Source organism: Sinohyriopsis cumingii, chromosome 5 (genome assembly GCF_028554795.1).
Source record: "Sinohyriopsis cumingii isolate HCF-2022 chromosome 5, ASM2855479v2, whole genome shotgun sequence".
Classification (NCBI taxonomy): Eukaryota; Metazoa; Mollusca; class Bivalvia; order Unionida; family Unionidae; genus Sinohyriopsis; species Sinohyriopsis cumingii.
Genome location: NC_142965.1, coordinates 32,343,129 through 32,362,089, shown reverse-complemented (window position 1 = coordinate 32,362,089; position 18,961 = coordinate 32,343,129). Strand labels below are relative to the sequence as shown.

The 18,961-nt window shown below is 40.4% G+C and overlaps 1 protein-coding gene across 1 annotated transcript in view; it reads right to left on the bottom strand.

Moving 5' to 3' along the window:
• The window catches only part of LOC149798895 (adhesion G protein-coupled receptor L3-like), a 79,120-nt gene that overhangs the window by 26,429 nt on the left and 33,730 nt on the right, over nucleotides 1-18,961 (bottom strand). Inside the window, exons 13-15 of the mRNA XM_089956992.1 lie at nucleotides 5,137-5,363; nucleotides 2,772-2,838; nucleotides 82-167 (exon numbers count right to left, since the gene is read on the bottom strand). Of these exons, the coding sequence (XP_089813118.1) occupies nucleotides 82-167; nucleotides 2,772-2,838; nucleotides 5,137-5,363 (380 nt within the window). The remainder of the gene's footprint in view (nucleotides 1-81; nucleotides 168-2,771; nucleotides 2,839-5,136; nucleotides 5,364-18,961) is intronic.

The window sequence follows — 18,961 nt, the reverse complement described above, 5'->3', positions numbered from 1 at the left end:
CGCAGTGTGTCTCTTGGAAAGACACTTTCCTTCGGTATGTATTGTATCCACTAATCTCATACATATATAATCTCTATTTACCTTATTCTTGCTGCTTGTGTCTTTTCCGAGTTGGTCTTCAGGGTAAGAAAGACCCTGATGACAACACCTAGCACGAATATGTTCATCTGAGAATAGAAGAAAGTTTTTTTTATCAGTGAGAGTTTGGAACAAACGTAATTTGACGAACAGGAGAATGTTGATTAGAGATGCATAAGAACCAATTCGTCAATATAAGTGGTATACATGTAGCATAACTTATTTTTAATCTTTACATCAACATTTTCATGTCGAAGGGATACGTCAAGATAGAACATAAATATTCTAACGCACCAGAGCAGTATATTATTTTTTTCAAATACCAGCATTAGCACAGAAATACGAAATTTAAAGCTCAGGATGACCTTGCATATTTTTGTTATATAAATAAATGTTATTAAAAATTGCTGCAACAAGATTTCAGCAGAATATCAGATTCACTGAGAAAATGTATACCCCTTTCTCAGTCTGTGCCGTGTCAAATTCAAGTACTTCACCAACCAATAAATGTACAGCCATTTGCATTAGCATGGAAAGTGTCGCTTTTCAAGTGACAACATCGGATTTGTTGAGAATTGTAAACAAATTAGATCTAAAATATCACAACATCGCATTTGGAGATGGCCTATATTTGTATTAAAAACAATGCCAATATTTAATTAGCTTAATCATGTTATTATCATGCTTGAGGAAGACAAAATGTGCTTGATATACTAAAAGGCGATAATAAAATCCTCAAACGTTCAAGGGCAAAAAAGTCTTCAATAACTTAGAGCGCGGAAACTTCTGGATGTATCGTAAAGAAGCCGAATCACTGTGAGTTACCATAGCAAAATATCCAGAATGCAATTAGCGATATGCTGTAATACAATCGGTATTCAGTTTTAATTTGTAACAAAGTTGTTTTTGGTATGCAATAGCGCTAAACATTGGTAATACTATCGCTTGGTAAAAAAGAGTTACAGAAAATTAAAAAGGGGTGATTTTTCAGATATTTTAAATTCAAGGCCTGCGCTAAATCTGTTTTTAATAGGAATTATTATAATCTTGAACCATGCCAACATGGACACGTACTCATACTGGACACCCTGTGTGAGTGAACATCTGCTAATAACGGTCAGTATACCATGATACTGATTGGCATAATCTACTTCATTTGCTGTCGCTTTTGTCGTTACGTGCTGATACTATAAAGCTGGCTTGGGTTTTGGCAATGTCACCAAATTTTAAATTATATAGATCATACTAAAAAGCATCCGAAAGTTTGATATGAACAGTGTCCCCCAAAAATACCTCTCCCTCATTTGTCATGTCTTGAGGCTCGTAATCTCCTGTTTGCTTTGCTTTGATATTGTTGGCCATGTTCTTCTCGGCTGGTTCAAAATCATCAAATGTTTTGTGAAACTCTGTTTGCTCTATCTTTTGCGCAGCAAAGAATATAAAGATGTTGATATTTGCTTTCGTGCTTAGTAGTTTGTCAAACAACAACTATCCTAAACAACAACAAAAACTTATTTTCCTATGAAGGGCTAATTTGTTTGTCAGTAGCTTCATGCTTGAATGCGTCTTTATTTGTTATTTTTCTGACTGAATATGTTTTCACCTACATTGTCTACACATTCAAACTTTTGCACTTTATCATGGCCTTGTCACTTATTACCCCGTTGCGAAATTGACGACGAGCTTGCGCTGTTGAACTCGTTAAATTCATTAATCTCGTTGGTGCTTTTGCTTCTTCTTGGTTCCGTTTAAGTCCATACCTTTTATGTTCAGTGAGTTCAATAGGGCACTGTAACTAAATATTACTCACTGCTAACCCTTAGAAAATGCTACTAATTGCTACCAAAAGCTACTAATTGTCACTAAGCTTCATTAGTGAAATGTAAAGCCAAAATTACAAGTTAGCAACAGTTATTAACATCCCCAAATGTTGAAGATTTGTGTTATTTATTAAGTTCTCTCGATGGTTAAATTGTAATCAAATATCAAATAAAAATACCGTCAGATGTTAAACTATACATTTGCTGTTGCTTATCACCTCCTTAAAGAAAGATAACATAAGACTGAAAATATATTGTAGAACCGCTGGAAAATAATCAAAGTTAAATCAAGCAATCTACAAAAATTGTTTAAAGAAAGCTCATGATAGAACAGGTATACATTCTGCAACTATGTTTAGGATTGATAGACCACCGAAACCTCCCACGTGTAAGTGAAAGCCCAGCAGACTGCACCTGGTATCGATGGTTAGATGTGAACGTTACTTAGAATTGTCTGTGAAAGTTTGTTACCTGTTGGACCAGCTCAAATAATTTTATCTTTGCAATTATGAAACATATTTATTTTCAAAAAGTATTAACTTCACAAATACTCAACTACTTTTTTACAAATAGTTGGTACTTAAGGATAAATAATTTATCCGTCAGTAGAATTTTACTTGATAACAAAGACCAAATTTTGGGCGTAAATTCCTGTGCGAATCTTTAGGCAGACCAGTTTTTGATCTGGCAATCCATCTAGTAAGTAACAGTCATTCTACATTCTATGTTTACTTAAATATGGTTCCCCTTCTCGCTGACAGATGTGGTCTTTAAGATGAATATATCGAAGTTAAACAAGCTCCATATGATGCTGCTGTCCAATCGCGTGCTTACAATTTTGAATAGCGAAACGATTGACAAACCAACACTCACCAACACAATTATAAGCATCGGACCAAGAAAAGCCCATATTAGTCCGTTGTGATTGGACAACCAGCAACTGAAGATAAAACAAACAATAAGGATGAATTAAATAAAAGTGGCATGCACCGCATATGCAAATATACACATGAATAAAATGTTAGAAACACTCAAAATGTGCTATACAAACATTGATTTCGCTAATGAAACCTCATAACACTGAAAGCCCTTGCGACCAAATTAAAATTACGGATTTTATGGAGTTTTATTTATGGAAATTTTCCACACTCACCAGGTATATGATCAGGCCTAAGATATATTCTCTGCCACACAGTCAATCACACAGGTAACTATAATCATATTTCTAATGGACATCACAAGTCAATCACACAGGTGACTATAATTATGTTTCTAATAAACATCAAAAGTCAATCACACAGGTACCTATACTTATGTTTCTAATGAATATCAAAAGTCAATCACACAGGTACCTATAATTGTTTCTAATGAACGTCAAAAGTCAATCACACATGTACCTATGATTATGTTTCTAATGAACATCAAAAGTCAATCACACGTGTACCTATAATTATGTTTCTAATGAACATCAAAAGTCAATCACACAGGTACCTATAATTATGCTTCTAATGAACATCAAAAGTCAATCACACAGGTAGCTATAATCATGTTACTAATGAACATCAAAAGTCAATCACACAGTTACCTATAATTATGTTTCTAATGAACATCAAAGTCAATCACACAGGTACCTATACTTATGTTTCTAATGAACACCAAAAGTCAATCACACAGGTACTTATAATTATGTTTCTAATGAACATCAAAGTCAATCACACAGGTACCTATAATTATGTTTCTAATGAACACCAAAAGTCAATCACACAGGTACCTATAATTATGTTTCTAATGAACATCAAAGTCAATCACACAGGTACCTATACTTATGTTTCTAATGAACATCAAAAGTCAATCACACAGGTACTTATAATTATGTTTCTAATGAACAGGTAACTATAATTATGTTTCTAATGAACATCAAAAGTCAATCACATTTTAAAATAGATTTCTGTAATAATAGGAGTTTTATTGGGAGGGGGATTCACCCCCAACTACTTGCTGCTCTCCCTCTTCAAGAGCGTGAAACAATTGGAATGGTTCCTAGAGTAAGATTATGTCCTTGACCCGCTTGAAATGAACGATTGAAATACACCCCAGCACTCGGTAACGCTTGCGCAGTCGCCATCGGTGCACCCTCTCGGAAAAATTCTAAAATCCGCGAAATGGCACCCACCCACCCACGTCGGTCGCCAATATCCCCAATACCTTTATAGATTATAGACTGGTTACAATCCCAAAAAAGTTTCAATTTTATCGAAAAAATTCCGATCCAAAAACTGACGGTTTCAAAAGGACTTCGGATTAATGAGGTCTCAATACAGAGATGCATATTTCACAGGAATTAAAATTTACATAATCTGAATCGTCTGTCACATTTTAGGAAAGACCACTCCGGTGGCATAAGTGATTAGAGCGTCCGCCTTGGATGAGGGAGGTCGCGGGTTTAAATCCCGGCCGAGACATAAAAAAGACATGAAAATGTTACTAGCAGTTGCCTGGCTTGGTGCTCAGCATTAGGAGCTTAGTGTTAGGACTGGTCGGCCTGGTTTCAGGATAATGTGACTGGGTGGGACATTATGCTACATGTCTGCGGCATAATGCCCCAGTACTAGACATCACTATAAACTGCCACATTGCAGACATCGTAGCGATATGACTGAAAAAGTTACACGTTTTAAGAAAAGAAACTATGTTCCTAATATATTCCATAAAATCAATATCTAATACAAACAATCTGATTAGCTCGTATATTATTATTATTATTATTATTATTATTATTATTATTATTATTGTTGTTGTTGTTGTTGATATTGATTATCTTTATCATTAAACGGAATTGATTCACTATATTGCATGAATGGAACAGTACCGTAGATCACATTTTAATATAGATATCTGTACTAATAGGAATTGTATTGGGAGGGGGAGTCACCCCCAACAACTTACCGCCCACCCCCACCCCTCAAGAGCGCAAAAAACCTGGAATGATTCCTAGAGTAGGTTAATGCCCTGGACACGCTCGAAATGTACGATTGAAATACACCCCCGGCCTAGGATTTTCCTAGATTATTATTATTATTATTATTATTATTATTATCGTTGCTATTGATTGTCTTTATCATTAAACTGAATTGAATAGCTATATTGCACGAATCGAACATTAACGAAGGTATCACTTTAACAATCGGCGATTCTTAGAATAAATGACGCGTGCAAACATTAATTTCTGGTCGTGTACCTCTTCTCGGGTCCTTCGCCGTAATTTGGAAACTGGGCTCCTACTGAGACCGTAACAATTACAGCCGGTAAACCCCACCCTAAGAGGAAGTACTTGATGCGCATGTCCTTATAGTTGAATATGCCCTTTGCACAGCAGAGATAGAGGGCGATCCCCTCTACCATCATCCACGTGAAGGCCGCCATAAACAGGAAGTGAAGAAGACTTGCCACCACCTTACAAACCACCTGCAAATGGATGCTATAAAAGTTTGAATTTGAAGTACTGTAATTTATCACCTTTCTTTAACACAATTCCAAACATTTTACTGGCTAATTGTTAAGGCAAGTCATTCCATTCACCCTATCTCAGATGGGTAACATGAAATTTGTCTGGCAATATGGAATGTAATACGACGTCCTCTTTCTATGGTAAAATAAACTGAATATTTTTTTAGATGACTGCAACAAACCTCGCATAAAAGCATCTGTAAATTTTTTCCTCCAAAATTACTGTCCTTGGTAAAGAATAACTGTTTGACTACATGATTAATCTTCCAGTCTAATATGATTAAATTAACAGCCTCTTACAGGCAGATGTCCAAGTACAGACATATTGCAGTTTATCAACGGTTGCTCGAGAAGATTCAAATCAATGGATTGACAGAAGAATATTTTATTTTCAAAAGCAGTTCGGGCAATTTTAGATCAGAGATGTTTTAAAAATTTGACTCATTGATCAAACCAATATTATGTTATGGAGCATGAAATATGGGGATCTGAATAGTCGAACGATTTTGAGGAAATGCAGTTTAAATTTGTAAAAGATACCTCTTTCAAATACTTAAAACAATTGGGTGTCTATAGGGGAATGCGGTAGTTTTCCTCTCTTTACCTCATATATGGCAAGATGTATAAAATATTTGATTACAATTATGCGATTATCGAGTGATAGATATCCACATCAATGTTATGTTGAAAAAGTTAGATTAAGTTGGTAGAGTCACGTGGGCTACGAAGATTAAAGATATGCTCTATCAATATGGCTTGGGATATATATGGATAACACATGAGGTTGGCGATGAAAATGTTTTTATTTTGGAGTTCACACAAATGATTAGAGACACGGCATTTCAAAGTTGGTTAAAGCGTATTAATAATTTTTCAAAATGTTATTACATGAGTTATTATAACTCCCTACTACAATATGAGAAATTCCTCTCAGGCAATATACCGTATAATATAAGAAAACATTTAGTGCAACTAAGGTGTTTAAGCCATAAAGTAATGATTGAAATAGGAAGAAGGGAAAAAATTGATTGAACATGCAGATTTTGTGAACTGTGCAGGAGAAGAAATATTGGTATACAGAGGATAAATTTAGTTTTGTTGAGTTTTCCCAGAATATGATATTGTTAGACGACAATATCTAAATAAACGCATATTATGTATAACCAATCGTTGAAAAATTTGTCTCGTTTATGGGTGGAAGCGATGTAATGATGCTGTATAATTTATCACACAACAGCTCCTTTACTAGCAGAGAGGCTCTTCTATCTCCATCAGAATAAAAACACATGAAAATATTACTATTCGGAAATACGTGTAGAAATATGCATAGAAGTAAAGCCAGAACTCATATCTCACCTCTATTAAAGAAAATGCAGTGTTCCGACTATGCATATCGTAAAAAGAATTTCGTATTATGATCGGATGACTATAATATTTCAATAAAGTGATTTTTGACATTTTTTATAAGGTGACTTTGGCCACGCACAAAATTTGGAATAGGTTCAATTTCCATTAAGGTTTTTATGTCATGGTAGAAATGTTTGCATTTGCTAGCTTTAGGGTGCGAGGCGAATTCCGTCGACGCAACGCTAAATGTACTAAGTACTGTCACGACTCAATGGTCTCAAATTATATAACAGAAAGAAACAAAACCAACAAGTTTATTAAAATCAACAAAAAAATTTATTTCTCTAAGCTACAAAGTGAAAACTTAGAAAAGAACATACAGTATTGTGAATGAAACCCCGAGTAATCCCAAATGTTCTATCACACGTCCAAAGTATAGAATCTTCGGAATGATTGCCAATAATCTTGAATGTCTTGATGTACCAAGAGTTTTGAATGACTTTGAATTAGTCATCAATAATCCCAAACTAGTGTTTTAGTGCAAAAAGCCGTCTAAAATTATATCTAAACAAAACTAAAAGTGATTCCACATACTGATATTCAAATGGGAATGAATAGGTGTGTACTTAGTCCTTTAATTCATACTCTCACCTGACCTATGTATGACACAACAAAATGACCTGGATGTGGGTCATTTATAACGGTAAACTCCATCAAATACTGTCATCAAGTTCTCTGGCTTTTTAAATTATTTAGATAACTGCATGACGATTTTGAAGTATTCGCTGTACAAAGGGACTCATACCAAACTGTTAAAGACAGAGTTGTGAAGTTACCCGATTTTAACGATCATCGCTATGCAAAGTGAGTAGTGAAGTTGACTGACTTTATCATCATCGATATGGAAAGTGAGTACTGAAGTTGTCTGATGTTATCGATCATCGCTATGCAAAGAGAGTAGTGAAGTTGCCTAATTGTATCGATCATCCATATGCAAAGAGAGCAGTGAAGTTGCCTGATTCAATCGACCATCGCTATGCTGAGTAGTGAAGTTGCAAACGTATGATGAAGTTCCCTGACTATAGATTATCACAAAGGGAGTGGTGAAGCTGGCTGAGTTTAAAGGTCATCTCTATATCTCTATGCAAAGGAGGTGAAGTTTTCTGATTTTGTATATCATCGCTATGCAAAGGGTATGGTGGCATTGACTGATTCTAAAGATCATCACTATAAGTAGTGAAGGGGGGCACTTTACGTACAATGGGAATTAGCATTAAAAACACCCCTGGGTCAGATTACGTACAATGGAAATTTAACATGGAGAAAAATCGTGGGTCAGATTACGTACAAGGGGAATTAACATGGTGATAAGTGCTGATAAATCGTGGGTCACTTTACCGACAAGGGGAATTTAACATGGGAATAAATCGTGGGTCTGTCTAACGACAAGGGGAATTTAACATGGGAATAAATTGTGGGTCACTTTACGTAAAAGGGAATTGAATATGGGATTTTTTTTCTTTTTTTTAAAAAATTTTTTTTTAAAAAAGGGGTAGGCAATTGAAAAGTCATTCTCTTTTCGAGAAATATGGCTGGCCCTGAAAAGGACCTTTGGGTTTATGTTAATGTATTCATTAACTTAAAGGGCACCGCATTGGTCTTCTTCTTGTCCTTAGGCTGCGTCTTACTGTTGGTCCGTAAATCAGCACTCTTTTCAGGCATCCTTGTCTTTCAACGTAGATCCTACGTATCCACAGGCTGGTGTTTGTCCTGTGGACAACGGTCCACTTGGATCGGACATACATGAGCATGTCCGTCCTAAACATCATGGAAGACACATGGGTGGATGACTCAACTGTCATCCGAAGAGAGCAGTCTGTGACGTCACGTGGTCTATATAGATTTGCTAGCGCTTGTGTGCAGTCAATCTATGCGACAGTGATTCAACATGACGGAAACTCAGAAAACGATCCATTGGGGTGCAGCAACAGGGGAGACCGCCCAAGGGAACCCGGACTTACTTTCAGAAGAGGTGAATTGGGATTTTGTGGATTTTCTCTCCTCGCAAGAGTTTGTTCCGGAACCTTCGTTACCTTCTTCATTACCGCAAGTGGAGAATTTTAGACAGAGACAGAAAGAAGAATTGGAGAAATTTATACGACGACAAAAGGAAGCGGAACAAGCTTTTCTTCTACAGCAGCAAGAAGAAGAGGTAAGAAAAAAACAACAGCAACAACAGCAAGAAGAAGTAGCAGCAAAGAAACAAGAGGATGAAAATCAAACGGTCACGGTACTGTTGGACATTTTAGCGGAGTTAAGAAGCCTGAAACAAATGTATCAGACTTCTTTATCTCGACCGAAGAGAATACGACCTTCCCGAGCTAAACACGTTAACCCTGTGACTAAGCCTACCGTACCACCCTTAGTGATTTCAACCCAATCATCATCAGCATTACGCAGTCCAGAAGTAGGCCTTGGCCGTGGCAAAGGCTTAAGGCAGTTAAAGTTGATTGCTTAAACTCACCCCTACACCATAAAGAAAAAAGGCCCTTTTCAGGGCCACCCACATTTCTCGAAAAGAGATAGCCTTTCAATTTGCCAATCACTAAAAAAAAAAAAAACAACAACCCCATTTTACCCCTTATAGTACGTGTCTTTGTATGAGTGCATGAGTGTACGTTCTTATTTTAAAATCATAACTCAAAGACACTTACCTTATATCATTAATTTATTCTTTTATGAATATTTACAATCCAATTCACAATCCACAACAGAACACTTTAATAAAAAGTTCATTGACTTCTTCTTTCTCCTTGTTTAGTCTCTGTTTTTTAAATTTCTTCACCGTCACACTCTTTTCCTTTTCTTCCTCCTCGCTTTCTTCCCTTCTTCTTTTCTTCTCCTGTTTCTTTTTCTTCACCTGTCTGCTTTCTTCCTCTGAAAAATCCCTCTCTTCTTCCGAAGAATCCCTCTCTTCTTCTGAAGAATTCCTTTTTTCTTCTGACTCCTCTTGTTTCTTTTTTGGGCAATCTGGAGACCAATGTCCTTTTTCTTTGCAATAATAACAGGTATCTTGACTTTTGTCTTGTTTAGCCCCTGTTTTTGTTCTTTTTTGACGGTCTGGACACTCTGAAGACCAATGTCCTTTCTTCCGACAGATATAGCAAGTATCTTGACTTTTATCTCGAAAGGAAGGAGAGTAGTCCGTAGGCTGGTCTGAAGAGAATTTTCTAATGACCCCTCGCAAAGCTCTGACGAAACGTTCGATTTGGTTAGTCTCTTCCATCGTTGTGCTCGGCTTGAGAGTGAAATGAATAGTAAAAGGACAAGACACACACCCTTTTATATACGCTGGTCTGCCATGACTATAAATTAGTCTATGGTGTTTAAACTTGAGTCATTTGACTTTTTGCACTCAAGATGAAACGATCCTATTCATTCGAGAAGAAAGAAGAAGAAGAAGAAAGTAAGAGGCAGAAACGCGACCTATCGCCTCGTACCAGGGCTGAAATTTTGGCACAAATTCATGCCAGTGATTTTGAAGAGGACATGAGTGAACCAGAATCCGAACCCTCTAAACCAAGTTCACCACCCTTAGTCAACCCTGACAAATACTATTCCATTCGAGAGACGGAAAAGCGCTCCTCTAGAAAATTTAGAACCACGGCTTACAAATACACGGTGAAGTTTAAAGATTTCAAGGCTGAAGTGCCGTTAGAGAAAGCAGAAGTGTTCATCACTGGGGTGTGGGATTCTTTGCTCACTGCACTCAAGCGACAATGTCAACCCAAAGAAGACGATCGCTTGAGACTTTCCATACAACACGACGGTTTGAAATCCCCCTGTTTGGATCGAGTTTAGCACCCCTGCAGAATTGACCGTTTCCAAAGTCAAGATTCAACACGTACAACAATCTAATGATCAGTTTGACATCACCGATGGTAAAGCTACACTGGACATGACCCACGTCTCTCCTCCTCAAGGGACTGGACACAAAAAGATGTTATTGGTGGACGACCTTCGCAACACCAAAAAGAGTCTCGTCCAAATTTACAACCCTCATGACCAGATGTGTTTAGCCCGTGCCATCGTGGTGGGACGAACCTACGCCAACAAGAACGACACGGTAGAATGGAAAAGAACCTGGAACACTATTCAACGTTCCTATCGAGCCAAACAACGAAACGAAGCAGTACTCCTTTTCCAACAAGCTGGCCTGTCCAAAGACACACCCTGTGGCATTCCTGAGATGCAAAAATTGCAAGATGTCCTAGCTCCACGATACACCTTGAAAGTGCACCCTCAAGAAATGCGCGGACCTTTGTTGTTTCGAGGCCAAGACTTTAAGGACGGAAAATACATTCATGTTTATTATCACGATGACCATTTCGATACCATTACCAGTATCACCGGATTCCTGGGATACAGTGATTACTGTGAGAAATGTGACCATGGTTATAATAATCGAGAGCAACACAAGCATTGTGGATTGAAATGCTCAGGATGTTTGGCCTCTTCACCCTGTCTGAGCGAAGAACCAGTGCCTTGTTCAACTTGTCTGCGCACGTTTGTCAGCCCTACCTGTTACCAACAACATCTGAAAAAGCAAGGTTCACAGAAGAAATGTGCTTGTCAACTCCTGAGATTGTGCCCTACGTGTGGACAAGTCATACGTACCAATAATACCAAGGCACACGTATGTTCAGGAAAGAAAAAATGTCACATTTGTCACCACATCGTGGACTTGGAACACCAATGCTACGTGCAAAAATACCAACCCCCACCAGAGAAAGAGGATGGTCAAAAGAAGAAAGGCAATTTCATCTTTTTCGATTTCGAATGCATGCAAGAGACCGGCATTCACATTCCTAATTTCTGCGTGGCTCATCGAGCGTGCGAGAAGTGCATTCAAGAACCTATCTTCAGTCATTGCCCTCTCTGTAGCAAGATTCCTGGAGGGCGTGAAAAAATCTTTCGGGGACCGAACACGTTAGCAGATTTTGCCCAATGGGTCTTAGACCCCGTCGACAAGACGTGGAGACAAGAGGACATCGAACGTTACCAAGATTGTCATCGTCATGCCACGGTGATGGCTCACAATTTCTCCGGATACGATGGACAGTCTCTTTTGAGGTACTATACGGAACAAGGCACCGAACGTCCTAAAGTGACTTTGAACGGAGCCAAAATCATTTTCATGCAAGTGGGACAAGTACAGTTTAAAGATTCGATGAGCTATTTGGCCATGCCCTTGAGTCGAATGCCTAAAACGTTTGGAATGACAGAAATGGCTAAAGGGTACTTTCCACACTTTTTCAATACGGAAGCCAATCAACACGCTGTTCTACCCCATTTACCTGAGGCTCACTATTACGACCCCGACAACATGCGTACCGAACAACGAGAAGCTTTCTACGCTTGGTACCAGGCTCACGCCTCGGACCCTTTCGACTTTCAGGAAGAAATGCTAAAGTATTGTCGTTCCGACGTGGACATTTTACGGCGTTGCTGTGGAAAATTTCGAGAACTGTTCATGGAACACGGAGGGGTCGATCCTTTGAAAGAAGCTTGCACCATTGCCAAAGCATGTTCCTTAGTGTATCGACAACGATTCATGCCTGAAAACACCGTGGCTGTCATCAGCCCTCAAACGACCCACTTTGTCAAACGTCAATACTCGGTCAAAGCCCTATGTTGGTTACATTACTTGTGCGACAAGGAAGACAAGTGGATTCAGCATGCCCGCAACGGAGGGTGCGAAAAGACCATCGGAACGTATTCGGTCGATGGCTGGGACTTAGAAAACCCCAAGATCGTGTACGAGTTTAACGGTTGCTTATTTCACGGATGTCCCGTTTGTTACCCTGACCGTGGCACTAAAAATCAGTTTTTGCAACGAACCATGGAAGACTTGTACCAGGACACTTGTCAGCGACGCCTAAAGTTAGAACAGCAAGGATACCAAGTGATGGAAATGTGGGAACACGAGTACGATCACCGTATGAAAACCGATCCCGAGTTTAAACGCCTCGTGGAAAGTTACCAGTTCATGGACCCGCTGAACCCGAGGGATAGTTTGTACGGAGGAAGGACCAATGCCACCTGTTTGCTGTACCAAGCCGACGAAGAGAAAGGAGAAGAAATCAAATACTTGGACTTGTGTTCGCTGTATCCCTACGTGTACAAATATTGTCGCTTTCCTGTAGGGCACCCGCAATTGTTAACGGAACACATCGACCTGAAAAACATTCGACAATACGAAGGCTTGATCAAGTGTAAAGTTTTGCCTCCCACGAACCTATACCATCCCGTCTTACCTCACCATTGTCAAGGCAAACTGATGTTTCCCTTGTACCGTACTTGTGCCGAAACGTGCAACCAAGACCAACCTTGTCAGCACACCCAGGAAGAACGTGCCTTGACGGGAACCTGGGTCAGCGTAGAATTGTTCAAAGCTCTGGACATGGGATACCAACTGTTAGAAGTGTACGAAATTTGCCACTTTCCCAAGACACAACAATACCACAAGGGTGATCCCGGTCAGAAAGGCATTTTCGCTGACTACGTGGATGCCTTTTTGAAACTGAAGCAAGAAGCCAGCGGCTATCCTTCCTGGTGTCACACTCCCGAAGACCAAATACAATTCAAAGAGAAATACTATGAACAAGAAGGCATCACTTTAGACCACATCGAGAAAAACGAAGGCAGGCGATCGTTTACCAAAGTGATGTTAAATTGCTTGTGGGGTAAAATGGCACAACGACCGTGTTTACCCAAGACGGAATATTTGACAGAACCTTCCCGCTACTTCCAGATGATTCACGACAAAACCAAATACATGAAACACGTGGACGTAGTTCGAGAGAATTTGATCTTGGTCAATTACGAAGAAGATTTGGACTTTGTACAAGACGACCCTTTTGGAAATGTCATCATTGCGGCTTACGTGACAGCCCATGCTCGTTTAAAATTGTACGAAGCTTTAGAACTGTTAGGGGAACGCGTCCTGTACTTTGACACGGACAGTTGCATTTACATCCATCACCCGATTCAACATCACCCTGACATCGAAGGAGACCGTTTAGGAGCCTGGACAGACGAGCATCCCGACGACAAGATTCTAAGTTTCGTCAGTGGCGGTCCCAAAAATTACGGCTACGAATACCGGGACAAACAAGGAGAAGTGCACACGACGCGCAAAGTGAAAGGACTGACTCTGAATTATCGTACCAGTCGAGTGGTGAACTTTGGGGTAGTGAAAGAAGCCTTGCAATCTGGAGAGGGTGGACACTTTAAAGTGACCACCTATCAACCGAACAAGATTGTACGTTTACCCACTCACCACATCGTCAGTCGACCCTTGGAAAAAGTCTATCAAATTGTGTACCAGAAGCGAGTGAGACTTCCCAATCACTTTACGTTGCCGTACGGTCACGTCGGTATTGGTCTGTATATAAAAAAGGAACCCTAGGCAAGATCGATAGTTCATTGTGACTACCAAGACCAAGCGAACAAGATGAATACTTTCAGAGAAACACAAAACAAGTTGTTTAGAAAGGCACAATTCAAGTGTGGGGCTTCGGAAGTGGAATGCGATTGTGAGCCTTGTGATGGGTACGATGCTGTACGTTGTGACCTGAGCGATGCCGTAAAGCATCATGGGAACTTTAGTGTCACTACCCCTATCATGGAAAGTGATGCTGTGCGTGTCAAACCTGAGGGATGCGAAAGTGATGCCGCTCGTCCTCTTGGACATTTTACTGGGTTTTGTTTTAAAGGGGAATGTTCACCTTCACGTTTACCCTCCTGCGGATGTCATCCAGCCCTGAGCAAACTCTTGTTCATGTCACCCAACCCTCATCGAAACGAACCTGTGAAAGACGAATATTCGTTTCCTGTGCGTTTGTCGGAATACTGCGACTTTGAAAATCGTCTTCAATCGTTCAAAGGAAAATGGCCTAAGTATCTGGGAGGACCGACCCCCGAAGAATTAGCCAGAGCCGGATTTTTCTACTTGGGCGAAGGAGATAAAGTCAAGTGCTTCAGTTGCGGTGTGTCACTTCACCACTGGGAACCGCAAGATTCGGCCTACGTAGAACATGCTCGATGGTCACCGAATTGTCATTACTTACCCTTAGTGGGACCGAGACACTGAAGTAACTTTACCATAATAATCTGTTCATGTATACTTTACAAGAGAACATTCGTGCTTTGCCTGTGGAGTTGAGAGAACGCATTTACCGAGAGCTGGTCAAAATACAAGTGAAACGTAAAGAACAATTGCATCCGTTACGTCACCGGTGTTTGAACCACTGGTACCTGAAGGCTATACAAGGATTGATTCAATTGAAAGTGTTCCATCGGACAGACATTGATGAACGATCCTCTAGTTTTAAAAAAGATTGGTTTGTTATGGACGATTCTACCTACATCATTGTAAACTTACTGCATCGAATTCCAGAGGAAGAGTTAACGAATTACCAACATCTTGAACACAATGTCAACTTAGTGAAAGAGGAAACTTCTGAACGAATTGTAATGTGCAAATTAGTAACTAAAGGATTTAAATTCGACACTGAAGTAAAACCATGTTTGTGCAAAGAGTACATTTCTTGTGTCAGACCAAATAGTATTTAGTATGACCTATTCATGGATACTTTACTAGAGAACATTCGTGCTTTGCCTGTGGAGTTGAGAGAACGCATTTACCGAGAACTGATCAAAATACAAGTGAAACTCAAACTCAAAGTGATTAAACCGTTTTTAAATTATGCTCTGTTCCAAAGTACAAGAAGACTGATTATGAGTGGATATTACATTAGGCACAAAGTTAAACGAGGCTATTGGCCACCACCCAACGATTCCAAAAACAGTGTATATACTTATGGATTGAGGAAGACGAGTTAAAGGATTACCAACATTTGTTACATGGAATCTGCTTAGAAAAAGACGAAACATCTAGACAAACTCTGACGTTTCAGTTACAGTAAGTAACATTTAAATTCCCTACTGGAGAACGAACATGTCTAGTTAGAAATTACATTTATTGCTTCCGAAACAAAGACACTATAAAATCAAGTTGCCATGCCACGGATTATGTCACATATCATTGAACAGATTCCGTGGAAGGAACTCAACGACCATATTCAAACCGTGGATCATTACCACCGATTATTACAAGAACTGTATCCATTCAATTTGGGACGACAAGTGGTGTGTGTCTTAGTGACTTGTTTCCTGGGATTTCGTTTACCAGCCGATTCCTTGTGGACTCTTTACGATCAGTACTTACCACCTCAATGGCCTTTAATGGTCGCGAAAAACTCCTTTTGCTCAAAGCCTTGCGGTTTCATCTGGATACTTCTCGACCTCTACGGGAAAAAAAGATTCGTCAACTTTTAGCTACCCAAGACGTGTATGACGATGTGTGTGTAGCTTGTGACTTACATCCCCATTGGACTGATGTCCGTGCCTGGAAAGAATGGGATTTTGAGGCTTGGACCCAAGAAGTGGCCCAGTATGCACGAGAGTTGTTCAAGGAAAAAAGTTACTTTTCAACCCGTGTTAGTGACGGTGCCAGAAGAACCCGTCACCCAGGACGGGACTGTCGTGGACAGGCCTGAAAGACCCTTTCGGGAGGACACTTGTGTGACCTTACTACCCCCTATTATAGAACTGGTTAGAACATTACCCAAAACATGTGGTTGTACAGACAGTTGTGTTTATTCCACGTTAATGGTTATCATGTGCCTTTTATCCTTGTACTTAAGCCTTTGGCTTTTATGTATTTTTGTCTTTCGTATTCATGTTTGAAAAAAAAACATTTAATAAACGTGTTCTGAAAAAGTATATAAACTCTTGTCTTGTTTGTTTTCGTGTCACAAGTGACATTTCTCACACAATGGCTACCTCTGCTGTCTCTACTCCCTCTTCCTCTACTGTCAAAGTCATCGACGAACACTTAGATCGTGCCAGTTGGGAGGCTTTGTATCTTCGCCAACCATTTAACATGCTCATTGCTGGACCTAGCGGTTCAGGCAAAACCGAATTCGTCAAACGTTTGATCGAACATAAACATCATTTGATCGCTCGGCCACCTCAGCGGATCGTGTGGTGTTACAAAGAGTGGCAATCGGCGTACAGCCTCTTGCGAGAAAGTCAAAGCGATTCCATCGTGTTTGTGGAAGGCATTCCTAAAGAAGACGACAGCATCGTCTCTGACTCTCGTCAAGCCCATTTGGTCATTTTCTACGACATGTTAGGAGAAGACGAAGAAGAAATTAAACTGTGGTTCACGCGCAAAGGGCATCACCGTAATGCCAGTGTCGTTTACATCACCCAAAATTTGTTTCAACAAAGTAAAGCCCATCGCACCATCAGTCTCAATGCGCATTACGTGGTCTTGTTTAAAAGCCCTCGAGATAAATCGCAAGTGCAAGTCTTAGCCAAACAGTTAGGAACACCTTGGCTGACTCAGGCGTACGACGATGCCACCCAAACGCCACACGCATATTTACTCGTCGATTTGAAACCTACCACCCCCGAGGATTTGCGATTTCGTACCCACTTGTTTCACCACTGGTGCCAAGACGGAGGGCCTGTCCTGTACACGTCTCCGTCCTCGACTTCATTTCACTCCCCATAAAAGATCTATAAAAATCTCAGGCCCTTTTCATTTGTCTCACACAGTGTGAACATGACGTCCCTTCAGTCGCATCTTCCCGTCAAATTGATTCGTGCCTTATATGGCATCAGTCGAGAAAAAAATCCACAAACACGAGCTCGTGTCTTAGAAGCTAGTCTCAAAGAAGTCTTACGATGGTTCACGGTGACGGCACGTCAAATACTCCAAGGAATCATTCAGATTCCTCATCAAACCAAACGCTTTTTCGATCGAAACAAAGTCGCTTTGGTCCAACTGGCCGATCCCCGCATTGACACTCAAACCAAAAAACAAATCATTTTGAAACCTGGAGGGAGCGGTACTCTAGGAGGGGTCATCATTCGCTCTCTCTTAAGATGGGATCCTAATGCCCCCAAAGTTATCCCCAAGAAAAAAATCCAACGAAGCCCCAAGAAGAAAAAGACCAAGTCCCCAAGGAGAACTTCTCCAGTGGCGGGACCCTCCTCTTACCAGACACCACCCCGGAAAAAGAAAAGAAGCCCCCAGAAAAAGAAACAGAGAAAAAGTCCCCAGAAAAAGAAAAGTCCACAGAAGAAAACTAGTCGCAAGAGAGGCACTTCGGCCAGGACGCAACCTTACACTCGCAAACCACGACCTGCCACGTCGGTGACTGTGTCTCCGGCAGCCTCACGTTTATCCACTTCTCCGTTGATGACACCAGGAACTGAAGAGTACTTGGAGACGTTGATCACACCAAGAACTTCTCCGTTGATGACCCCAAAGAGAACTTCCCCAGTGGCAGGACCCTCCAATTTAGTGGCAGTGGCTGCTGCTCACAAAGTACCTTCTCCCAAAATCAAAGTCCATGAAAGATCGGGCATGTTACAAAGTTTACTGGATTTGTCCAAGCAAGAACTGGCTCGATTTAGTCCGTTGCGTACCCCTGCACGACGTGTCATGCCTGTCCTCAAACTGATACGACGTAAAGACAATCAGTGGCGACGCGTTCCAGTATAAAAAAGACCCGTGACCAAGTCGGGGGTATCAGTGTTTTTTTGGTGCTCCTGAAGACTCAAAGATGTCACCCTCCAGAAAACCCCAAGGAAAGAAAAGGAAAGGACTACCACCACGTTTAGTCAAACATGGGGACATGTTATCTGTCCTGTCCAAAGCTTCTTCACCTCTACGAAAAAAACTCATTCAATCAGCCTCCAAAGAGGTCATCGATACCGTGTGCGAATGTTGTTTGAACGTTTTGAAAGGCACGATCCCTTTGTCCAAACACCAGAAACAATGCTTAAGCAAACATCGTCACGTTCTTCGCCAAATGTTTCGAAAGAAAATTCCCATTCGTCAAAAGAAGAAGATATTAGTGCAACGTGGAGGCATTTTGCCTCTCTTGTTAGGCCCCATACTGAAAGGAGTCTTGGGAACCATGTTGGGAGGTCTGGTGGGAGCAAGATAAAAAGACCCTCGGAAGTCCCAAGATCTCAGAATCGACCCCTGACAACCCCATGGAAGGACGAAAACTAGCTTTAGTGCCTTACAAACGATGGATGGAATACCATCGGTGGCAAGAACAACG